This window comes from Periplaneta americana, chromosome 2 (genome assembly GCF_040183065.1).
Source record: "Periplaneta americana isolate PAMFEO1 chromosome 2, P.americana_PAMFEO1_priV1, whole genome shotgun sequence".
Taxonomy (NCBI): domain Eukaryota; kingdom Metazoa; phylum Arthropoda; class Insecta; order Blattodea; family Blattidae; genus Periplaneta; species Periplaneta americana.
The window spans coordinates 79,246,166-79,265,513 of NC_091118.1; the positions used below are offsets into that span (position 1 = coordinate 79,246,166).

The window sequence follows — 19,348 nt, forward strand, 5'->3', positions numbered from 1 at the left end:
AAGGTCAAGAGTACTGAAAATGGTACAACTGTTTAGCCGTTGAGTTACATCATGTATATGAGGAACTGGATACTTATCAGTGATTGTTGTAGCATTTAAACGACGATAATCCCCACAGGGTCTCCATCCTCCGTTCTTTTTAGAAACAAGATGAAGAGGACTAGCCCAGGGACTGCTCGAGGGAGTACAGATACCTTGAGATAGCATATAATCAAACTCTGCTTTAGCGACCTTAAGCCTCTCAGATGTAAGACGTCGATAATGTAAAGGGTGAGCCCTTCGTTTCGATGTGATATTCCACACCATGTTTTGCTAGACCAGTAAAAGGCGGAACCTTAGTTATGTCAATAAATTCTCGCAATAACAGCTCGTATTTTCCGCTAGCTATCGTAGAAAAGGTTGACAAAGCAACTGTGGTTAACTTGCCAATTGTAGCTCTTGCCGTTGAAGGGTCTGTAAACTTTCGCTGCTTGAGATTAACCAGAATGCCATAGTGTTTCAAAAAATCAGCTCCAAGTATAGGCTGAGAAATGTTAGCAATTCTGAACTTCCATGGATATTGGCGTCCTAGATTAAGGTCCAGTGTAAGGAGCCTCTCGCCATAGGTATCTATGACTGATCCATTCGCTGCATATAGTTTGAAATCAGCCGGTTGCTTACCGATGAAGTTTGCCTTAGAACGGGGAAGAACAGATAAATCAGCTCCCGTGTCAACGATAAAGTTCAAGTGATTAATCTTGTCTGTAACAATGAGACGATTTTTAAATCTCTCGTTATGGACCGCCTCGACTCCAGAAGACGTCACTAGTTTTCCAAATTTTCCTCTAAGCTCCAGCAACAAGGCTGTACACATCGTCTCGCGTTAACTCCAAACTTAAAATGATAGTAGCAAATTTTATCTGTCTTTTGTTTGTAAAGTTTACTTCGTTGGATATCGGATGACGACCGCCGTTATATTTAAGATGAGGAGATTTGTACTTTGACAATTTGCATAACTCGTCTACTTTGCTTTTCAATTCCATAACCTCGTCAACAACAGTCGATAATGTAAAGGGTTCTTGCCGAGCTACTGACATTTGTGTTGTTACCTTCGTCTCCTGCATCTTGTCAGCTAAAATGCTAGCTTATCCAAACTATCCTCTTCTCTGCAAAGCAGGACATTCTAATAGTGGGTGCTAGTTGTGCTAAGAAGAGTGACTTGAGGACTTCTTCACCTAAATGACCGGAAGCTAAACTTCTGAGCTCTTGTAGATAGTGGGACGGTCGTTTCTCTCCTATAGGTATGCCGCTCAATAATCTATTGTGCCTTTTGTTGATTGGTTCAGCAAAAGCGGCAATGATACGTGTTTTAATAGCGTCATGCCTGACCGTGACTGGGAGGGATTAATTAAATCCGCTATAATTGGAATAAACGTATGATTAGCGTTACTATATATTGGAATTTTGCTTGATCTCGAGTAATCCCTGCGAAACTGAGAGCATTTTCCACCACTGCAAACCACAGATCTAGATCGTCCTTGTAGAATGGAGGAGGCTTCTCAATACGTTGTGCACACACAACGACTCTGTCACCACTACTAGTTGATAAAGAACTTTGCTCTGTATCTTCGTGTGTGTTCGCTGTTTCCATCACGTCGGGGTCACCAATATTGTAGTGAGAATGCAATATAATAAGTAAATGAAACTCAAGAACAGTTTTATTTCTCGTCAGAAAGGTACAAATCAATTAACAACAAAACCGTTGCCAAGAAGAGCTAAAATTTCCATAGCCCACTCCGTTGTATAATGAAAATAGACGTAGGCCAGTTGTGAATGCAGAATTTAGACCCCTATAATTTTCAATTTGTACACCACTTCGGCGAGCCACGTTGTACATAATGTGTCTCTGTGAAGAGTTATGTCGTGTACTAGGGTAAGTGTATGTTAAGTGTTCATGTAATTGTAGTGTAGGGAATAGGTGAGGATGATGATTAAGGTGAAGAAGGGAGAAAGGGAAACCCAGTACCGACATGTAGTCTACTCCTGTCGAATAGCATCAAGGGGGCCGCCAAGCTTAACGTCCCATCCGACGGACGAATCACTATCAACAGTGACATAATGTCTTCTTTTCATATGCACTGCGGAGAGATTTGGGATTTAACCCAGGTATATTGGTGTTCAATTTAGTGATTAGAAGTTGTGCACCTCCATCTCTCCTAGTCCCAAGGTAGAAATTTTACATGAAAATCTCTGACCTCGCCGGACAGTCAAACCCGGTCCGACTACTGTGGAGGCAGACGCGCTACCACAGAGCTAACTCCTCGAACCCTGCTGAATATTACAGTAGTAAAATGTATTGTTTCTTTCTGTTTTACTTTTAAACCACCCGTGGCGAAAATGTGACTCACGAGCACATTGTGGCTTGCAATGATAGCTGTGCATTTCTCTGCTTTCTACCTCCCACAACCCCCACCCTCTCACTCACTGGAGTCAAAGTCCGTTCCATTTGTATTTGTTTCTGATCTGCGGGCGGCATATCGTCGCAATGTCTCTCTCGAATACATGTACAGTACATCTACAAAAACGAAATTTTTAAGAAGGATGGGAGGACGCATATTTTTGCTATCAATATGATGAGAATATTAAATGTATGATTTTTTCACAAGTATTACGAGGAAAACGGTTGTATAACATAAAACGGCATTATACTACACGTTACTGATGAAACATTAAAAGGTTAAGTGTTGTTGTTATTATTATTATTATTATTATTATTATTATTATTATTATTATTATTATTATCTTTGTACGTCGATTCTTTTTCAGCAGATGTACGAATAATGCGGTTAGATCTTCAATTTAAACTCACAGATTTACGATGTGATGTTGAATGAAAGATAGATGCAAGGACTTGACAAATGTTGAAATCTTTGCCAAAAAATAAATATCCGAAGCTTCGTTCTTTCGCTTTCTCTTTTGAAGCCATGTTCGCTACAACTTATGTTTGTAACAAATTATTTTCAACAATGAAAATAGTAAAAACCAAATTTAGATCACGACTAGCATTTTTAGCTGGCAAGATGCAGGAGACGAACGTAACAACTCAAATGTCAGTAGCTCGGCAAGAACCCTTTACATTATCGACTATTGTCAAGGAAATATTGTGACGGTGTCGTGTATGGTTTGTGGGGTAGCTCAGTCGGTAGAGCGTTCGCGCGCTAAGTGAAGGGTCCCGGGATCGATACCTGGCCCCGGAAAAATTTCTCCTTGAAATTATTCAAACCTGCTTTACAGGGAGCTACTACCTGAAAGCCAGATTTGTATAATTCTGAAGATAGTTAATAGGTTGTGATAATGTGTCCTATGTTTCATTGTTCATTTCTTTCTTCGTTACACGTACTAACATTAGTTTGTAGCCTTGTACTGTATAAAATTGTATCTAAGTGCTTGACGTAAGGAAATCCGTTAATAAGTCAGACAGTTGCTTCACTTCCCCTTCGGGTGTCCGCCTCCCTCCATAGGTGCTATGCACTTTGGAGATTACACAGTGGCTCGGCGCACGATGATATTTTCGCCACGGCTGTTTTAAACAGACGTTATAATTTTTTATTGTTGTGAAAGTCTTGCTATCTTTTGTTTATAAAAATAAATTATAATTTACTATGTAGGCATATTTATTTTTAAAAATAATAAACAATCATGTATGTTTTTTTTTTTTTTTTTTTTTTTTTTTTTTTTTTTTTTTTTTTTTTTTTTTTTTAAACAAACATCATTTCCTAAAACAGTGTCTTGCAGGTGAATACACTAATTAAAGTCTTTCGTGAGCTGATTATACAACCCAGTATCAGTAAGTTACTTGTGTCATTGCCTCGTCGTTCGTTGAAAATAGTGGAGAGCGTAGGTATCTGTTCACTAAACTTGTAGTTCATTGTGACAAAACACTGAGCTCTAAATATAATATTATAATATTTCTTCTTCTTCTTCCTTTCTTCATGGAATTAGGCCTTTGACCTGTTTTCATATCAAGAGATTGTATCTTTCCAACTTGTAATTGGACGTCCTACTTTCCTTTTGTCTTTAGGTTGATATTGAAGTGTCAGCTGTAGAAATCTATTATGTGGCTCTTTTCAAGTGTTCTAACCAGTTCTTATTTGGGTTATTCTGTCATTTACGTTGTATATATTTAATTGTGTTCTTATGTCTTCATTATGTTTTTTGTCTAAAAGTGTATAACCCGCTACGGAACGCAAGAATTTCATTTCAGCTTTCTCTATTTTTCTTCTGTCTGATCTATGAAGTGTCCAGTTCTCACAGGCGTACGTTAACATAGGTATTGCCATTGTTTTGTAAAATTTTAGTTGAGTGGTTCTTAATGTTTTATTTTTTAAATGTTCTTCTTATTGTTCCACACATATTACAGAATCTACTTATTTTTATATTGATATAATTTTTTGGCAGTAGGACACATTGCATCCCAAATAGTTAGAGTTATTTACTTGTTCTATTATTTTTCCGTTAATCACTATTTTGCATCTCAAGTGGTTTGTCCCTTCAAAAGCCATAACTTTTGTATTTTGTTCCGAAATTCTTATATCATACTCGTTAGCTATTTGAGTTAATTTAAATGTAGCAATTTTTAAATCATCTTCTATGTTGCTTAATATTACTTCGTCGTCCGCAAACAGTATAGTCTTTAAGGCTTTGTCATTTATTTTAAAATTATTAGGTACTTAATTGTTTCTGCCATTGTTTAACGACATCGTCAATATATATATACTAAACAATGCTGGGGACATTGGGCATTGACACCTTGATTTGTTTTAATTATTTTATTACTATAATTGATTGATACATTTGTAGCGTAATATAGGCTCTGGATTGCTCTTGTCAAATGTTCTGGATAGCGTCTTCTATGCATTATTTCCCAGAGTTGGCTTTGTGATAATCTATCAAAGGCTTTCTCGTAATCTATAAATAATATATAAGTTGTAAGGTTAAATTCTCGTCTTTTCTGGATAATCTGTTCTATTACGAATATACAGTCTGAACAAGAGCGCCCTTTTCGAAATTCGTTCTGTTCTTCTGTAAGCATATATTAATTTATTATATTTAATCGACGAGTTATTATCTTGGCGAATAGTTTATAGCTTGTGTTTAAGAAACATATGCCTCTGTAGTTTTGACAGTCATTCCTATTTCCTATTTTAAATACTGAATATATCTTTCCTCTGTTCCATTCATCTGGAATGTTACGTATCTTCCAACAGATATTTAGTATTTCTAAAAATCTTATCTTTGCTTTATCTGGCATATATTTTAAAAGTTTTATATTAATGTTATCTACACCTGGGGATGTTTTATTTTTTGACGTTTTGAGGACATTATCCAGTTCATCCATCTCAATAGGATCTATTTCCGCCATTGTGGGTAGTGTAGGATTAATATCTTCTTCGTCTTCATTTGTCCATAGATTGCGATAATATACAAGCCAATTTTCTTGTGATATATTATTTATTTTTACAGTTTCTGTCTCTGTCGAATTTAGGTGTCTCATCATTTTATATGCAACATCTTGTGTTCCATAGCAATCGTGTTCAATGGTTCTTACATAATTGTCCCAGCTTTCACTTTTCAATTTTCGTACTTCTCTCTTCGCAATAGCACTTCTATGTTGATATTCTATTTTATGTTCACCAGTCTTTGTTTGGAGATATTTCAAATACGCTTTTTTTGTTATCGATAAGTTTTCCTATATCTTCATTCCAGTTTCTTATTACTTTCTTTTTCCTTATTAACGGTCTTTTTCCTAGCACTTCTTTTGCTACCTTCAAAAGCAACTCTTAAAAGTCATGCCAGTCTTCATTTATATTCATGCGTATTGCTCTTTGATCTATATATTGATTCAGGCGCGAGCAGTATAATCTCCTTATACTCTCTTGTTGTAGCAGGAGCACTTTATAACTATTCTTGAGTTCTGATTTCTCCTTTTTCTTCTTTGGTATTTTTATTTTAGTAAGTACTAAAAAGTGGTCTCAACTGATGTCGCAGCCTCTGTATACACGTGTGTCTTCTACATACATAGATAGGTTTTTATTAATTAAAACATAATCAATTATAGTTCTTGTTCCTCTCCCTGTCCAGGTGTACTTATCTTTGATGTCTGAAGAGGGTATTGGTTATTTGGAAATTATTGAAATTTACAAAGTTTCTTAGAGTTTTATCGTTTTCATTTAGGGTTGGTTCTCCATTGTTGCCTATTAAATTCTCCATTATTTTCTTCCCTACGCGGGCGTTGAATATCTCCTCCTATTGATATATAATCTGTTTTGTTTACAGAATTTAAATGTGTCTGTAATGTTTCATAAAATGCCAAACTTTCATCTTTCCTTCCTTCTTCAGGCGCATATATACCAATAACACTTAAGTGGCCTCTAGTTGTTTTTATTCTTGCATTTATAATTCGGTCATTCACAAAGTTATAGCTATGAATTATATTCTGTAGAGATTTTTTTTATGAATATTCCTACTCCTGACGATGCTCTTTTCTTCTGAGGGACACCACTGTATAATAACATATAATCTTTATATTCTATTGTTCCTTTCAGTTTTTTCTTCGTTTCTGTTACTGTACAAATATCTATGTTCATCTTTTTCAATTCATTTTGTAATTCTTCTTCTTTATTCGCCAGGCCCCTTACGTTCCATGTAGCGAGTTTAATATAATATTTCTGATTTCCTTTATCATATACCCACATTAAGGGCTCTCCATCAAATCAATTCAACTCAAACACAGTAATTACATTATAAATACCTGTACAAATTCATGTCATAGATTCAGTGAAGGAATAAAGAAAATATAATAAAATATCATAATACAACACTAAATTCCATTAAATCTATTTCACTCTCATTTATATTCACAATCCTTATGTAAAAAGTTCCAATTCCCTAAAAATGTAAATATCTCAACATCACCCAACCGACAGCATAAACATGTTTCACGCAGTTACAGGTATCCTATGAATCCTCTTCACTTTTTCCTCGTATTTTAATCTCTTTAGATTAGTTTCGGTTTACTTAGGTTAATTTCGGTTTGTTCAAGTAGTTTTTATTTCCTCGGGTTAGTTTTAGATTACGTTAAGAAAACTGAAACTAACCTGAGAAAATCAAACTAATCTGAACAAACAAATCTAACTTAAACCAAAACCAACCTAAGCAAATTACAGACATTAAAACCAATGTGATAAAATCAAAATCAACGTGAACAAACTAAACCTAAAACAAACATAGAAAAATTAATCTAATCAAACCAAAACTCACCTAATAAACTGACACCAATCTGAACAAGCCAAATCTGATGTAAACAAAGAAAGATCAGTAATTGATTAGCTAGCGGACTTACTCGTGTTAATTAAGTAAGTCTGTGCGGCTTACAGCTGTTTCGGTGCTTCATCACACCATCCTCAGAGCCTACTAGATCTCGGCGTCATCTCGAACTTCTCTGTCTGTTATGTGGGTGCGTTTGATTGTTGAAAGATGTTGAAAAGTGGAGTCAAACAGTGTGTGTGTGTGTGTGTGTGTGTGTGTGTACTGAAATTAATCTGTGTGTTGAGAATTTGATCGGGGTGTGTTTAGTGTGTTTGTATATTTCGTATTGTTCTAGTGTGTTGAGTTTTTGGTTCTTGGGTTGTATGTGTAGGTTTTCCATGTCCGCATTTATGTTATTGTATGTATGGTTAGCATTGGTTATGTGATCGATGTATGTAGATATATTGTGTTCTCTGGTTATTGCTTTAATGTGTTCTTTGTAGCGTGTTTCGAATGATCTGCCTGTCTGTCCAATGTAGAACTTGTCGCAACTATTACATGTGAGTTTGTATACACCTGTGCGGTGGTATTTGTTTGTTTGTGTTTCTTTGTAGTGTGTTTTCTGTTCTGTATGCTATGTTGTATTTCTGCTTTCTGAATGAAGATGAGATCTTATGTGTGCTTTTGTTCTCACATGTTAGTGTGATGTATTTCTTGTGTTCTTGTGTTTGTGTTGTGTTTTGCGTGTTTTTGTGTTTGTTAAGTTTTTGTTTTGTCTTATGATTTTGTCTATTATTTTTGGATTGTAGCCGTTTTCTTGTGCTATGTATTTCATTGTGTTCACTTCTTCATTGTAGTGTTGTTGGCTCATGGGTATGTTGAGTAATCTGTGTACCATCCATTCATTTTCATTCATTTATTTTATTCCATAGATCTTACATGAGCAATGAAGCTTTAAGATGTGGAACATGTCAACATTTTACAATATTACAATTACAATTTTTACAAAGTTTTATAGTTTTACAATTTAGTAATTTTCTAAAATTTTTACAATTTTGTACAATTTTTTTTTTTTTTTTTTACATTTTGGCGAGATGTAGTGAGATGAAATGAGGTCCGAGGATTCGCCAAAATATTACCCGGCATTTGCCTTTTCGGTGGGGGAAACCTCGGAAAAACCCAACCAGGTAATCAAATCAAAGGGGGTAATCAATCAAAGGTGTTGATGCCAAGGACTCGTAATAGACCATCCGGCTTCAGTCCCACGGCTGTGGAAAACCTCGGAAGAAACCAAAGTCCAAAGGGGGATCCAACCCAAGCCCGAACGCAGCTCCGGAACAGCAGCCCAGCGAGTCTGCCGACTGAGCTACATCGATGGCTCTACTAAAAGTATACAATACATAGCCAATCAGATTATTAAATTTACAAACGCAAACGATCATTCATAAGTTGAGCTATATTATAATACAAAACAATTTAATTAAATTTAAGGTATAAACAATTCAACCAGTTGTGATATACAGAAATTGATAATACATATCATGCAAACTACTTCAAATTACAAACACAAACAATTTATCAGTAGAGCTATATAGATTACTATTCAATTTAAAGCATATACAATTCATCGGCCAAAACTATACAAATATATACAATACAAAGTAGCATACTTTCATTAAGCTATACAAATTTGTGCAATTAATATCAAGTAGATTAATTCAATTTATAATCATAAACAATTCATCAGTTGAGCTATACATATTACCATTCAATTTACAGTAGGTCTATATACAATTCATCAGTAGAGCTACACAGACTAGTAATCATTTTAAGAACATATACAATTCATCAGCCAAACTATACAAACATATACAATCAAATTAGTTTAATTTACAAACTTATTTTCGTTAAGCTATACAATTCATATGAAGTAGATTAATTCAATTTATAAGCTTAAACAATTCATCAGTTGACGTATACAGTACATACAATTCATCAGTTATGCTAAACAAAAAATACAATACATAGTAAACAGATTAAGTCAATATAAAAACATATTTTAGTTGAGCTATATAAAATTGTACATGTCATTTAAGTAGAATAATTCAATTCACAAGCATAAACAATTCATCAATTGTGTAGAAGGTATGAGTATGTAGAAATTTGGTTAATTCTTTTCTGAACCTTTTCTCGTTGTTCTTCAAATCTTTAAGATTATTAGGCAGTGCATTGAAGACTGTTATACATGAATAGCGAACTCCTTTTTTAAAACAGCTTAGACTAACAGAGGGTAGATGAAGATCTGATTTATGTCTTGTATTAAAATGATGAATGTCTTGATTAGTACTGAATTTATCTTGGTTCTTAATATACAGCATCATTAGGGAAAGAATGTATTCACAAGGTAAAGTCAAGATTTCTAAGTTTCGGAAAATATTTTTACATGAGGTCCTTTTATGCACACCGGCCATTATTCTTATAGCTTTCTTTTGTAAAACAAAAACGTGTTTATCTTCAGACGAGTTACCCCAGAATATTAATCCATATTTCATTACAGAGTGAAAATATGCAAAGTATGACATTTTAAGTAAGTTTATATCACCAATAGTAGATAAGGATCTTAATGCATAACAGGCAGAGCTCAATTTACGAGTAATACATTCTATATGCGTTTTCCAGTTCAAGTGATTATCCAATTCTAAACCAAGAAACTTTGTGCTTATAGATTCTTTGAGATGAGTTCCATTTAATCGAATACTGTAGGAAACCTGAGCACTATTGTGTGTACTAAATTTGACTGCACTGGTTTTATCAACATTAAGTGCTAGTTTATTTGCATGGAACCATTCATTCATTAGATTCAGCACTGTATTAGAAGTGTTTATAAAATGATCGTATTGTTTGCTTGAAATAATTACACTTGTATCATCTGCAAATAAAATTACTTTAGATAAATTGTTTATGGTCAAGGCTAAATCATTAATATAAACTAGAAACAACAATGGACCTAAAATTGACCCCTGCGGAACACCATGTTTAATATTTCTAAATTCTGAATAAGTAACTTTATGACTATTTGGTACATTTATTTCTACTTTTTGTTTTCTATTTGATAAGTACGATGTAAACCAACCCAACATCTCATCTTTAATACCATAAAACTTCAATTTTTTTACTAATATACTATGGTCAATGTAATTAAACCAAAAGTAACCCAAACAAATCAAAATCAATCTAAACAAATCAAAATTAACCTAATCTTCATTCAATACAAAAAGACTCCGCATGTTAACAAACATAAAGCAAAATCTTTCGACGCCCCGACCGCTGATAGATTCTATTTTCACATTCTAGACGCCATAAAGAAGTTCTTTTTCCTGCAGCCAATACAAAGGGCTTCGGACATGTGCATTTGTTGATATGCAGAGTCTTCTTGCATTGAATGAAGATTAAATAAATTAAAACTAACTTGTGCGAAAAGTTTTCCGTAACTTTGTAAGTTCATAGATCACGGCTTTAGTGGATTGGGAATTGAATTCCATATTACTCTTGCGAAGTCATGACTGCATAACCTTTTTAAGTGTGGCATTATAGAGATCATGATGGATCCATAACCAGGAAACAGTTGTGGTGAATATTTGGGTAACAGTTGATTAAACAAACAATCTAAAGACAATACTATTCATTCTTGTGGATCTTTATTTGAAAATCTGCAAGATGTTGGGAATGAAACCAGTTCAACACCCGGCTTGTGAAACTATAAAGGTTTATCTTTCAATTTGAGTTTTAAGTAGGAACTCGTTGTCTTTTTCGATTTTCCATACTTTACTTTTCGTATGGTGTACATTCACTCGGAATTCACCTAACTACACAAGAGAACTGCTCGTAGCTCTTAATTCTTTCATTGTTCTTAAAAAAAAGTAAACCTCTTTGGAACAATTTTCGACGTTTTTTCCACTTCTATTTTTATTTTCCTTAAAATCTATGTGCTTCTCTACAACAATCCATTCCTTTAAGAGCATGTTATATTCTGTACATCAGGTACAAAATCTGTCCGATACAAGGAACAGATAGTTCGTCTCATAGCGGTGACGCAAAAAGAGTTTCCTGAAGTTTTTTGAGGTGTCCTGTTCGGGCGTTTCTCTACTGGGGTCTGCAAAAGACTGCCACTTGCTTGAAACATCCTCTTGTCTATCAAAATTTCCATGAATCTTACGAGCACATACACAGTAGCTGCAGCAGTTCTTTCCATTACACTTGTTAGCGAAATTGTTTCTTTTTCATATTTTAGTACCTAACATCCAACTTATGAACTTTAATAACAATTTAGAAAAATGGCATAACTCTCTAAAATAAACATGTTACTGATTGTTTATAGTTTACACGATGCAAATTTTTTAACTTAAAACAGTATTGGTAGACCTATGTACTGAAGTTGCAACCTCACTTTCTTCTAGAATACACACCACTGACATTTTCCCTTCCTCTGCGGTGGCTGAATGGTCAGACCTTCTTCCTGTCAATCAGGCGATTTAGGTTCGAATCGCGGTCAGGATTGGGATTTTTATTTGAAAAATCCATAGTGACGCTTGTGGCGGACATGGTCGCAGTTGATATTTTCTCGAAATTCTCTCGTTTCCCCATATTAGGCATCTACATCATTCCGTGAACATTTTTCCATTCCGTCATCATTCAATAACATTCCCCGAACGCCGGCTGGCGACGCACGGAGGGTCTGGTCTAGGGACGAATGGGATTGCCTGTTCGAAACCTAATTACGCAGCGAACCTTAGTGTAGTCAGCCGGTGCGGTTTGGGAATGAGCCTAAATTGATAGTTAGCACAATAGACCTTGAAATGTCACAATGCTGGGTCGTAGTGCTTCCCTTCCAAAATTCAATTCAATTCAATATTTTCCTTTATAGTGATCTGCACTGACCGGATTTAGTTGGATTAGCCGGGTCCGTATTCGATCGGGTATGCATCTACCTGAACCCGTTAAACCCTTCCGAATTCTATCAAACACCCGACTTCAAATCAGACTCAAGTAGTACTGCGTTCTGCGAGCAGAGGTAATGCTTGATGGCTGAAAAATTACTTCACGTTTCTGCATTAGGCTATGTTTGTATTAATTTAATAATCTTTCTCCAAATGTATATGTTATATGTTTTATTCTCAAAATAAAAAACTAAATGTGATATAATTGAAGCGTCGGCTGGAACAACGTTATAAGTTACATTTGGTAAAATTTACAGGAGCTGCAAAAATGTGTACGCGTACAACGTTGTTCTTATGAGGGTAGCAAACTTTTCAGTGGACAAATTTCACTACTGCATTAATGGGCAGTTGCAAGCCAAGGAGTATAGCAAAGTAACAGGACATACAACATTATTACACGGAAACACGCCGAATGAAAATTTTGTAACTTACAACGTTGTTCCAGCCAACGCTTCAATTCTAAACAGCAATGCAAAACAGCTCTCTGTATTTTGTGACCGACTTTAATCTGGACAGCCAACTTTATCCCAGTTTACGTTAGTATTTGAGACTATTGTTCAGTTTTTCTATATCTTACCTGAGAAAAAATTTCAAATAGAGATCACATTAAACTATAAATTTGTATTTCTCAAATTTCAGTTGTAACGCAGTACGGTACATGCTTACATGTAACACACTGAGCAAATCCAAGGACTTCAGTTTTGCATTTGTCCGCTAAAACATAACTGATCCAAAATTTTCTTTTTTACACGTAAACCAATTAATTTCCCAGAGTTACGTCTCTTGAAGTTCAAAAGGTGAAATCTCAGTGTATCTTGACATGATAACAATATTGCCGAAAAGTAACCGCCTACTTCTAAGCTCGTAGAGCCACGGTGGAGTCGTGCACCTAAACCCGGCAGGTTCCTACTGATCCGAGACCTTATTACAACATGAACAATAGATGATGTCGAAAATCATGCTGCTTGCGTCATTCCTTTGCTAGCACACGAAATCAGACCCCACTAAACACGATCAACACATAGGGTAAGGTTGCTATCAATGGGCCGGTTCCTTCGATGGGCCGGCTCGATATCCCCATAATATGTATTGACAATAGGCACACTCTGGTTGCTGTTTAGTGTACTTCGGGTGGCCAAAGTGTCGCCATATTAGTTGCGAGTTGCTCGACGCAGACTCAAAGTAGCAATGAAAGAAGGTAAGATTTGCAAGTTATTCTTCTAATTTACTAATGTAATTAAGGAAGCATTTCTGTCAAATATTAATACTTTATAAATTTATACAGACAGTGTGTGAAAGTACGGTGAATTCTCGTTATTTAGCCATATTTACATTATAAATTTAGTTACTATGAACGGAGACAGGATCATGTTAAACGATGCAGTGCGAGTTGCCTTCAATGAGCCACTCCGAGTTGCTATGAATGGGCTAGTGGCCCAATGATGGAAACCGTACCAGCGCGCACTTTCGTAATTACTATTTCAAATTAGTTAACAAAGAGCCGTGCTAGCTGATTTAATACCTGTATAATGTAAACGAATAATTAGTTATACAGTCATATATTTTATATATATATATATATATATATATATATATATATATATATATATATATATAGGGGAGAGTCGGGTAGTATCGGACAGTGCGTTTCTTTCATGTACCACCATATGGTAGTACCTGAATGACATGGTTACGTTTCTCTATGCGACATCACAGAAATGTAACCATGTCAGTCAGGTACTATCATCGTATGGTAGATGAAAGAAACTCACTGTCCGATATTACCCGACGTCCGATACTACCCGATTCTCCCCTATGTGTGTGTGTGTGTGTTTTTTTTTTTTTTCTTTCCTAGATTTCGTCAAAAATGAAATATGGTCAGTGGCAGGAAGATGATATGAGTCGTGCTTTAGCTGTAGTACGAAATGGTGACATGGGTGTCAATGAGGCTGCCAGAACATATAGTGTGCGAAGGGCAACATTACAAAGACATTTAGCGGGCAAGAATTATTTTGCTGTTGAACATAAAAAAATTATAGATAGCATAGCTGACCTTCCCGCAGAAGTGGAAAATGAATTTGTTGCTCATGTTCTCTGAGGAATTTATGTTGGTATTACACCCAGAGAACTGCGCTTGCTAGCATTTGATATAGCAGAGAGGAACGAAATCCTTCATAGATTCAGTAAAGAAAAGAGAATGGCCGGAAAGAAATGGTATTATGCATTTAAGAGGAGACATCCTCAACTTAACTTGCGTCAACCAGAGTCGACCTCTTTTGCTCGAGCTAAGGGGTTTTGATAAAGAAAACGTAAGACACTTTTTGACACACCTAAGCTGTTGATAAAGCGTCGTAAAATAACCTACTAAAATAAAATAAAAAATTTTGACACCATGCAGAAAATTGTTGATGTAAACCAACTCGAATCAACGCGAGTATTCAACGTTGTTGAGATTGGTTTATCAACTGTGTAAAAGAAACCTAGGAAGGTGTTCTCCTTCAAAGATAAAAGAGTAGTGGAGAAACGGATTCCACTATTACTCCAATTTGCTGCACAAGTGCTGCGTGTCAGTATGTTCCACCACTGATCATCTACAAACGTTCGAGTTCTGGGGAAAGGTTAGAAAATGGAGCTCCACCTGGAACAATTTTTGCTTATAATCCTGAAAGTGGATACATTAACGAAGATGTATTTGTGAGGTGGTTAAGGCATTTCATCAACACTGTCCTTCCTTCAAAGGAAAGAGAAGTCTTGTTTCTTCCCAATGGACATTCAACTCACACCAGAAATCTCGATGCTCTAGATATTGCTCGAGAGAATGGAGACATCATGTTGGCACTTCCAGGACACACTACTCATAGGTTGCAGTCACCGGACGCGTCGTGTTTGAAGCATTTGAATAAGCAAACCTGAAGTTGTTACTCATTTTCATATTCCACGACTGTCTGGTAAAGTGTATGGACTGGCGTCAACAATAGGGACTGCAGTGAATGGATTTGCAAAAATAGGAGTTTGACGAGTCAATAGGGATGTATTCCAAAATTGGCATTTTGTGGCAGCGATGCAGTTTGAAACAAATGATGTTCCCGTTATGGAAGCTTGTACAATTGAGCTTGTCAATGAAGAAATTCCAGAACTAAATAGGCCTAATACCAAGATTCCAGAAAAAGGGAGCAATAGCATCTGGAAATTAAGATAGTTTAGAATCTCTTCCAGCTGATACAGCAACATTGTTACCAAAATTGCAAGTTTCCTTGGGTGAAATCTCTCCTATATCAAACAAAATTTCTATCGAAAGAAGTGCAAATAAAGCTCAGAAAATGATAATGATCACGAGTCGTCCGTACAACCAGAGACTGGAAGAGGTAAAAAGCAAACAACTAAAAGGAGACGTCTTGAAAATTCTGCACTGGAGAAGTTAGCTCAAACCAAACTCTCGTTTTCTCCAAATGGTTCAACGAGATGTAATTCTAACAAGAAGCCATGGTATTGTGGCATCTGTTGCAATGACATAAAAGAAGATATGATTCACTGTCTGTCATGTAACGAATGGGTTCATGAGAATTGTGCTGGTGTTACAAAAGGAGCCAAAGTGTTCTATTGCGAAAACTGTGACTAAAATGTGGCAATATTTTATAAAAGTTTTGTTTTGTCTCATCTTAGATGCTACAAACAAAACTGAATTCATGGTTTTCGTTGCACGTTCTTTTTCAACTTTTTCAATTTTTTTATTTGGTCAGCCAACGAGAGAAGAAGGATAGAGTTTAGAGTTTAGAGTTAAATAATGTTATTCAATTGTTTTGATATGTTTTGTTTTCAATGTATATAAATTGTTGTTTTGTTTGATTAGCCCTTAAACTATGGTTATTTTGAAATGTTTTAGTTTTGTTTATATAGAACAAATAGGGCCTAAAGTGTTTTCTTTTTATTTCAGTAAGATCGTAAATCATTTGAGATAGAAATGCTGAAGGTCTTAGTCGGATTACAAACTAACAATGATGTATTTCGTTTTCTTGTGTTAATGAAATATCTGAAGATTTTTAAAGTACCCTAGTGGTCTTGCTTGGGATTTAATACATGTTCTGTGGTTCCATATGCCAACACACTACTCCTATTAAGCATGCTTGCTTTTTCACTTCGTTGCAGCCAGCTCGAATCACTCCTGCGTGCCACGGGTCGGGGTGTTCTCCCTGCACGACGAGCGCCTCAATTTCTCTCAAGCTGTTAACGCGTGCAGGGCCTCCTACAGTGAACTTGCTCACGTCGCCTCCGAAGCCCGCACCACGGCACTCTCGTCGCTGGTCAGTGAACGTGACCATAAGATGGCGTACATCGGCCTCGAAAACAGGAAGACAGAAGGACAATTCGTTACGACTAAGGGTAAATCTGTTCCAGTATGCATTCCACGTTTTCATGTGTAACAATTTCAATTGACAATTAATTATGTTATAAACTTCCAGATAAAATTAGCTTACTATTGAATAATTATTCAATGCGTTATTTATCGATATTGTTGGTCATGATTCACACAGACTCGGTTGATTATAATCATATAAACTAGTTAGGTATATTCTAGCTTCACGTACTAATTTAGCTAATTCACAATTTCCTTCATCTTGCAACATTTCCCCATATTAATAAGAAGTCTCAATAGTTCATTTTATACCAATCGTTCAACATGTTTCAACCATCGTTTCTGTATTCGACAAATGTTTAACTTAGCTTTTGAAACCAGAGACGGGTTTTTAGGCACTCTAACTACGCAAAAAAGTAGAAACCCGCAATGAGGGGAGGATTAAGAAATAAGAGTGTGATCCCAAAATGTGTTCAGTTCATTTTTCTGAAAGAACTGGGCTAGTTTTTTATCCACCGACTTATGGACTGAGCGAGTTTTCAAGTGAAATCCAAAATAACACAAACTTTTAGACAAGGAATGGCGTTGTTTTGGAAAACAAAATTAAAATATAATGATAGAGGTCTCAAATATAAACATATATATGTATAAATCATAAAAATGGCCAAATGTACTGAGTTTTGGGATCACACTCTTTATTGAAAGAGAAAAAATAAATACAAAAATGCCCGAATCGCCGGTACCATTTCCCGAAATACATTTAAAATATCACGGACACAAGATACTTTATTCTTCAGCACAAACATCATCACTTCAGTAGCAAAACATGCTAATTTGTTTCTAGACAAGTTGATACAATTTGAGCATGCTGTGTCCTATATCTGAAATCAATGCATTAACCAATTTCTGAAGAAACGTGGAACTTGACAAGTCGTTTCAGAGCTATATATACAGTAGCATAGTTTTCTTTCCGGTAATAGACATTACCATTAATCTGTAAATGATGTCTGCGCAGAAGCTGTGTTCCCATTTGGTACATTTTCCGTCCTTGGCAATGAAATGTGAGTCAATTATATTGAACAATATTCTCATTCACTTCCCTCAGGATGTTACTGGAATTTTCTTCAATGCGTTGGTTCTGAATATTTTCTAAAATAATTTCAACAGGTTTCATCAAACCTGATATAGTTTGTTGACGATCTTGGTATAATTTTTTCAGAAACTCAAGTATGACAATTATTTTTGACCTAGTAAGATCCAGAAAGGTGTACCAGATTCGAATTGGATTGACAAACCGAAACTGTGTTGCTTTTCAATACCAGAAATTTCTTATAGAAATTTCAGAAATTTCAGTATAGTTTCATACTTGCATAGAACTCGAATTTTGTCATTCATATAATAACCATTTTATATGCAAAAGATTCTTCGTTCCATAAATAATAGATATTGGAACTCCAAAATTTGATTTAGCAATATGGATAAAATTCCTCGTATTTTCTTGGATAATTAATAACAAACCTAACTCATGCGTCCACTGCATTTCATTTCTTGTAAAATAGCAGAAGTTTCGCAACATACATTTATCGTCCATCCAGCGAATACAAATATCGTACTTAAAATTGTTCTCCATCACTTACATCAAGGATTCGTTACAGGTAAAACAAAAATTGGAAGAATCCCTTCATTTCGTCGTAATGTTCATGTTTCTGACACATACAATGCCACACTGCTCACAAAGCACTTCGCTGGTTTATTCCATAGTTCTTTTCCCAGAAGTCTGCAAAAATGCTCCATTTTCCAATAAAAGCTTTTTTTTTCATTCTTTTAACTTTCTGACAGCTGCTCATATTAGTACTTAAAGTACAATCCAAGCATTTAAGCTGTGAAGCGCAATATTACTGAGGAATATGGGTGCTATCAGGAGAACTTGACTCAACATATGTTTCTTGTGAATTCGAAAGTAAAATAATGGTTGTAATTCGTAACAAAACCATTAATGTTTTAAAATAGTACAATTTTAAAGTACCACCGAGGTGCTCTTGAGTCGTCAAAACCCAGCCTGGTGGCCAGGGGCAAGACCGTCTCCAATACTCAGACCTTAATGTAGGTATCGATAGTGGCCAAAATGGCGCCGGTGGCTGTCCAAGCATGATTACCACGTGGTTTTGTTATTATGTTTCTTGTGTTAATTACGTCGTGAAATGTGCCGTTCGTGTTGTGTACCGGGTTGTAATTCTAATAGTGGATCTGTATCTCATATTTCAGCATGTAAGTTCCCGAAAAATACAACTTTACTACGCGACAAATGGTTTAGGTGCATAATCGTGACAATTTCCAAGTTAAGCAAATTACAGTTTGTTGTTGTTTAGTCAATATCCGAAGACAAGTCTGAACCTCACAAATGTTACCAATAAGGCACCACTTATGAGGCAACTAAGCCAAGAGATAATAGGGTAGGGTGGCCAGTTCCTATTCTCCTAAAATGACTGTGTTACACATAAATATTTTGAACCTAGATTACTTATTAGGAAAGATATTTTTCTTATCGCAAATGGTGAAGATTTTCGTATTCCTCGGGAAATTTCGAATCTTACCAGTAACGTCTAAACAACCATATTTCCTAACCAACCTCCATACCGTACTGTCGGTCATACTAGCTCTCAGAAAGAATCCACATCAACGGAAAGGGGAACAGATTGAGAGAGAAGAA

The 19,348-nt window shown here is 35.6% G+C and overlaps 1 protein-coding gene across 1 annotated transcript in view; it reads left to right on the plus strand.

The window, feature by feature from the left end:
• LOC138694365 (uncharacterized) overlaps window positions 1-19,348 on the plus strand; it is a 96,948-nt gene that overhangs the window by 52,275 nt on the left and 25,325 nt on the right. Inside the window, exon 4 of the mRNA XM_069818029.1 lies at window positions 16,431-16,664. Coding sequence (XP_069674130.1) covers window positions 16,431-16,664 — 234 coding nt within the window. The remainder of the gene's footprint in view (window positions 1-16,430; window positions 16,665-19,348) is intronic.